The following is a 6587-nucleotide window of genomic DNA, read 5'->3' as shown; positions in this document are numbered from 1 at the left end:
GCGGCAGGCCCTGCCCCTCCCCCTTCGCTCGCGGGGCCCCGGCAGGGGCGGAGCGACCCTCGGAAGGGGCGTGGCCGCCGGACTCGACGCGCGCACGCGCTCTCGGGCCTTACGGCTACGTGTCGGGCCACGTGATGCCCACCCCGAAAGTCCCCCGTGAAGCAACAGGACGTTGAAAAAAATTCTTTTCTTGGGGGTGGGGGGTGAGAACGGACGAGAGAATTAAAAAAAAAACTATAGTAACGCAGGAGAGGAAGGGGCCGTGCGGTGGCGAGCGCAGCCCTGGCGCGGCCCGCTGGCAGTCCCTCTCACCTAACGCCACAGCCCGACCGCGCCCGCCAGACGAGCCGGCCCGGCGGCGGGGAGCGCGAACCGGCGCGGCCCTCGCCCCCGCCCCAGTCGAAAGCACCGCCACCCGGCGCCCTCCCCCACCCCCACCCGTCCGTCGACCCCGCACCCGTCCCTCCCGCCGCTGTCGCCCGCCTCGGCGGAGACCCCAGCCCGGCGCCCAGGCCGGGCTCGCCGGGCGCCGCCTCCATCACGCACCCCGCCGGAGGGAGACGTCGCGGCGGCGGCGGCGGCGGCCGCGGCGGCACCCGGGCCGGGGGCTGCGGGGGGCGGCGGCGGGAGGAGGAGCGCGCCGGCCGGGCCCCGCTAACGGCCGCCCTGCGCGGCCCCGCCCGCCGCCCGCCCCCGGCCCTCCCCGCGCCGCCGCCCCTCCCCCCGCGCCGCCGCCGCCGCTGGCAGCGCCGCCTGAACTGAGGCGAACTCCGCCGCCAAGTGAGTGAGGAGGAGGAGGAGGAGGCGAGGAGGAGGAGGAAGAGGAGGAGCGGAGTCAGAGCGCGGCGGCAGCGGCAGAGGCGGCCGCGGCGGGGACCAGCCCAGAGAGACCCCGAGCCCGCGGCAGAAGCGGCGGCGGCGGCTGAGCGGGCGCGACCAGCCGAGCGAGCGGCGGCGGCCCGGCTCCTCCTCGTCCGGCGCCGAGCGGCCCGCGCCCGCACTCGGCCCGCGGAGACCCGCCTCCCGCCCGCCGGCCTCGTGAGGGACGCGCCGAGCCGGCGGCCGAGGAGCGGCGGCGGGCCGGGAGCGCGTCGGGCCGCGGGCGGAAAGTGCCTGCGGGGGCGGGGAGAGCGCGGCGAGCGCGCGGTCCGGCCGCCCCGGCGCCCGGCGCGGGAGCGGAGCGGAGCGGGACGCCGAGTCCCGAGCGGCCGGCGGCCGGGGCTCCCCGCCCCTCCCTCCTCTCCGGCGGCGGCGGCGGCGGCGGCGGCGGGCGGAGTGAGCTGCGGAGCCTGGAATATGGTCGGGGAAATGGAAACGAAGGAGAAGCCGAAGCCCACCCCAGATTACCTGATGCAGCTGATGAACGACAAGAAGCTCATGAGCAGCCTGCCCAACTTCTGCGGGATCTTCAACCACCTCGAGCGGCTGCTGGACGAAGGTGAGTCGCCTCGTCGGCCCCTCGCGGCCCGCGCCCGGGCGGCGGCCCCTCTTCCCGGGACCCGACGCCCGCCAGCGTGTTGGGAGGGCGGGAAGGTCGCGGCCGGCGGGGACCGTGCGCTCGGGGACGGAGAGGCCCGGGCGGGGCGCATGGAGGCGGCGCCGAGGCCGGGCTCGCGGGGCGCGGCGGCAGGCGGGTCGCGGCCGCGGGCGCGGGCGGGACGCGCCGGCGGGACGCTCGCCCCCCTCCCCCCGCCCCCGGACCCGAGACCCCGGACCCGAGACCCCGGGCCTCGCGCGGCCGGCGCCCAAGTTGGTGCGCCGGGGAAGGCTGCAGGGCGAGCCCCCTGTCGTCCCCGGCTTCCAGCCGCGCCTGCGAGCACCGCGACGGCCGGGAGCTTCGCGGGCCTGCCCGAGAGGAGCCCGGCCTCGCCCGCCCCGCGCCCCGCGGGCGCCTGAAGGACATCGGCCCCGGGGCGCTCCCGGAGGGGTCTCTCCCGGAGGACGCCGCCGGTTCCCAAAGTGTAGGATCCAGCGGGGCTTTTGCTTTTTTGGAGTTTGTGCAGCTCGCAGATACTCAAGGGGAGTAGCGTGGGGCTCGGTAATTTAAAGGAATTCCATAGGAGAGCGAAAGTAGTGCTGATTTAGCCGAAGGCGAGGACAAAATGACAGCGGAAAGCACTTTTTGTCCTTTTGTTTGGGGAAGCGAGAACTGTTCGGGAGTTTAACTTCACTTTGGGCGGGGGTGGGGTGGGGTGTGAATACGAAATACCGCGAGGACAAATGTAAACGGAGTCCCGACTTTGAGAGAACTTCGGCGGAGAGCTGGTTCCCGAGGACGCCGCTGCCTTACTTTGCAGCGCAGGAAACGAAGACCTTTTGGAAGGGCGAGAGTAAAAGCGAGTAAAAGTTTCAAAAACGCTTCGTTGGTGGAGAGCTGAGGGTTGCGAAGAATGACAAGAAGATTAATTTTGGCCGACTCTGGAATTTCTTTAACAAGTTCTGGTAGCGTGGCTCTGGATTATTGAAGTCTAGGAGCTGTGCATTTCTGCGAACGCCTGGAGAGGGAAAAATGACCAGCAAAAAAGCCTGTTCTGAAAATCGAGTAGCCAGGAGTTTTCTCTTAGAAGCGATACCGGAGGACTCAAAAGGAAGCTGAAAACTGTGTCTTACAGAATTGACCAGTGGATTTTAGATTTTTCACAGGAATTTCGAAATCTTTCCTATAGAACTAGGGAAAAGGAATCCGAAGCGTAGAGAGTTGGAATGTCACTAAAGAACAAAAGACCGGAAATGTCTCCGTGATTAAAGATGGTTAAAGAAGAATCCCAGGAGTTTTTGTTGTCAAGAAAGTCATAGAAACAACTTTAAAAAAAGTACGAAATTGTTAGGTATTACTGCGTCCTGGCTTTTGCTTACATATGTTAAACATAACAGCAGTAAGCCTTACTGGAATGTGCTTTTTCCACTGTTGAAACAGCAAATCTGTTTATTTCATATTGCTCCAGAAAAAACTTGAGCTGTCCCTTTAAGGGGTTCTGCTTTTTCTATTTGTGTTGGCATTTGAAAGATTGTGGAGGCAGAAAACTTTCTGGAATGTCAAAAAAAAAAAAAATTGCTGGGACTCTTAAATTGAGTATTTCCAAATGTGAGCGCTAAGGGGCGCCAGTTATTTTTTTTTTTAACGTGAGAAATGTTTGAGCAAAATGTGTATAACGTACTCAATAATCGGATCTGTATTAAATTTAGTTGAAATTTAAATCACAGTAAATAATTTTATGTGTTATTTTGTGGAGTTATATTTATAATACATAATGTGTTTGCAAACACTGAGAACACATTCTTTAAAATTATAGGAACAATTTTGTTACATTTCAAAAATAATATGCTTTTTCTGCCTTGGGATATTTTGGTAAAATTAAAAGTTTTAGTAGTATTTCTAAAAATTTCTTGCAAGGTGTTTTTTTAAGTACAGTTATTTGGAAGAAATCTTCCATAGACATTAAAATGAAAATGGTCTCACAATATTTAGGGTTAAAGTTGCATTCTTTAAATTAAAATGTTGAGTTTAATCAAATGACATAGGAGGTTATAAGAAAATTGGAAGTATTTTCTCTTTGTGCGTATTTTGTTTAAAAACATACATAATTTGAGTTTCTCTGATTAGTTCTGAAAGGCTTCTCACTTCGCTTTTATGTTGATCTAAAATCTCTAAATGATAATTTGGAGTTGTTCTCTGTTAAAAGTTTCTAATGTTGGCTTCAGTAATTTGTAATCTTCCAAATCTAGAATTTCACTTATGTCATTATCTCTTAACAAAGGGTTTTTGTTGATTCTTCTGTAGTTGGAAATCATAACCATTTGCATTTTAAAACTTGGAGATCACTAGTTGAGGATGATACATTCTAAATGATTTTTTTTCTTTTATTGTGGTTTACTCCATCCCTTATCTTGGCTATCTTGAATTTTAGCCTTTTCAACTCCCCAGCCTAAGTAAAGATTGCTTCTTTGTGGTAACTGGGATGTTTAAAATGGACAGCATAATGACTAGGAAGTTTGTTTTTTTTTTTTTTTTTTTTTTTAATCAGACCAGTACAAACACACAGGAAAAGGGGCTATTCCTTACTGTGGAATAAGCTGCTTCCTCTAATTGTTAGCCTTATTATAAACTTAATTTAGCTTAAGAGAAATACATTTTTTGAAATGCATCACTTTTTGGGGGGGCAGATTTTATTCTGAAAATTTGGCAACTTGCTTTGCCCCTTTGTGGCCTCTCATTGTCCAAAACAAATTAATCATGACTTCTATTTGTGGTTAGGAATTACATTTTTCCTCTTCCATATGATTGGTGGAAAAATTTCTTCAATTTAGATAAAGCTGTAAGTTTTATGTTGATAATTAATTAAACCAAGTTAAGGTACTGGACTTAGAGTAGATGTATTTTCTCATAATTAGAAATTTTGAATGATTATTTCAGAATTCTATTAAAATTTTTTTAGAGTAGATTTCAAAAAATTTGCTTGTCTGAGAACTTTTATTTGGCTAGTTACAAATTTGGGATTTATGTGTGCTCTATTTTCTTAGTTGATTAAAACTTGAATGCTTTAGTTTGAGCATTTTAATTCCATGCCAAGTTAATCTTTAGCCTATATTTTGACTATGGACTTTTTTTTTGGTTTTTGGATTTATTTTTTTGTCTGGGGTAGGGAGGAGGTGTAAGAATTGTCAGACTTTCCTGTAAGTGTCTTCACAGTGCTTTTAAGTTGTGAGTGCTTTCTGGGTTGAACCACTCACATAAAGGGAGTAATTTCAGTTGTTTTCAATACTTTAAGAATCTTTCATTGGAGATAGTAGATGATTACACATAAAACCGGGGTTTTGAAGTCTTAAACTGTTTTCTGGAGAGAAGTTTCCAAACTGAAACCTGGGACCATCCTTGGGAAAGAGCAGTTAACACAAGTTTTTAATTTAAAAAAAAACTTCCTTTGTCATGAAAATGAAAGTCATGCAACAACAGTACTTGAATGCAAATTCTGTTTTTATAAAGTATTGCAATTGGAATTGAGAAGGCCAGAAATGAAATTAGTTAGACTAAAAATTCCAGATGGGGGAAGGGAAGAACTAGGGATTTTAAAATCAGATTTTGAGTTTTCATTTTTTAGGCAGAGGCAGGTTCAAGCTGCTGATGGGAAAATTAAAAATGCATGGTATGTATTATAAGTAAGTTTAGCCTAAATCTTTTGTAAGTATTTGAAAAATTAGTGTGTGGTTCAGAAAAAGTGAGCAAACATGTTAAAGACTACATTCTGCATTTCTGATTTGAGAAATGCATTTTAATTTTCTCATTGTCTTTTGGGGGGGAGTAATAAATTTCCTTTCTGACCTCAGTTTTCTCTCCCTCCTTTAAAAATGTGGGCAAAAAAATATTTTAAATGAAAACTTGCTTCACTTGTTAACATTTTTCCATGTTAATGTTTATTTCCATTTATTCATTCAATGTTGAAAATATTTTATGCCTTTGGTTTTCTTACACTTCAAAATTTTTTTGCAGAGGAGAAATATTGTCTACAGAAAACTTTGTTTCAAAAATTAATATGGTTATTTGTTGGTATTGAGAGAACTTGCTATATGAGTTTATTAAAATTTAAACTCATATAGCAAGTTCTCTCAATGTTTTTTTCTGGAGCATTGTTGACGGTAATCAGTCTCTTTAACAAACAGATTTTATTTACTTAAGTTGAAGTATCTGTTCTTTAGAAAGAAAAATTTTGCAGTTGTACACTAGCCCTTTGAATTAATAGTGATGAGAGGAGGACGTGGTATTTATAATCAGTTGTCCTTCCATTATTTTTCTCCTCACCCAGTGGGTGTCACCAGCTCTGTAAGGTAATAATGGATATAACTTGTATCCTAGGTCGTTTATCCAACATTCATTCTGTACTTCTGAAGCTTAACTCCCCTTTAGGCAGAATCTATATTCAAAATACATGTACATTCAGTGAGGCAGAAGGTGATTCCTTTTTCTTAACTTTATTCAGTGTACATGTTTCGTAGTAAAAGCTGTACTCCCAAGGATAAAATGTAATTGAATTAATAGAAACAGGTCTCATTGCTAATCGCACTTGCTGGTATGTTTGGTATGAGCACCTTTTCTTAAATGGCTTTGAGAATATAAAGTGAAAAGTTAATTTGGGTTTTTAATGTTTTGAACACATTATATATCTGTTATTATCCCCTCACTTGTCACTGTCCTGAAGCTGATTGGAAAGTGCCTCAGTTTTTCATAAGAAAAAAATGGCGTTTTGTTTACTTTTTAAAGGAGCTAGGGGCACCTGGGTGGCTCAGTGGTTTAAAGCCTCTGCCTTTGGCTCAGGTCATGATCCCAGGGTCCTGGGATCTGCCCCCATGGGACTCTGCTCAGCGGGGAGCCTGCTTCCCCCTCTCTGCCTGCCTCTCCACCTGCTTGTGATCTCTCTCATCTTAACAACAACAACAACAAAGACCTTTAAAGGAACTAGATTTCTGTGACAAAAGACAAGTGTGCTCCCCCCCAACCCCCAGCACAAACAAACCCACACACCGTCTTTATTGGGCACCTTTTTTACCTGCACTTTTTTGAAGCCAATATATTTAGATATGTAAGCTTTTTG

General features: G+C 48.2%; 1 protein-coding gene across 7 annotated transcripts in view; it reads left to right on the top strand.

Annotated features, from left to right (window-relative positions):
- Positions 1-820: 820 nt before the first annotated feature.
- The window catches only part of QKI (QKI, KH domain containing RNA binding), a 155421-nt gene continuing 149654 nt past the window's right edge, over positions 821-6587 (top strand). For 6 of the 7 annotated variants that reach the window (XM_080805704.1, XM_080805703.1, XM_080805709.1 and 3 more), the window contains exon 1: positions 1157-1438. In XM_080805704.1, coding sequence (XP_080661830.1) covers positions 1297-1438 — 142 coding nt within the window. In that variant the 5' untranslated portion in view covers positions 1157-1296. Of the gene's footprint in view, positions 1439-6587 lie in introns of all 7 variants that reach the window. The other variant, XM_080805705.1, reaches the window with a different exon arrangement.

Source organism: Martes martes, assembly GCF_963455335.1.
Source record: "Martes martes genome assembly, chromosome: 6".
Lineage (NCBI taxonomy): Eukaryota > Metazoa > Chordata > Mammalia > Carnivora > Mustelidae > Martes > Martes martes.
Note: the sequence above shows the minus strand (reverse complement) of the source record. Positions and strands in the feature narration are given on the sequence as shown.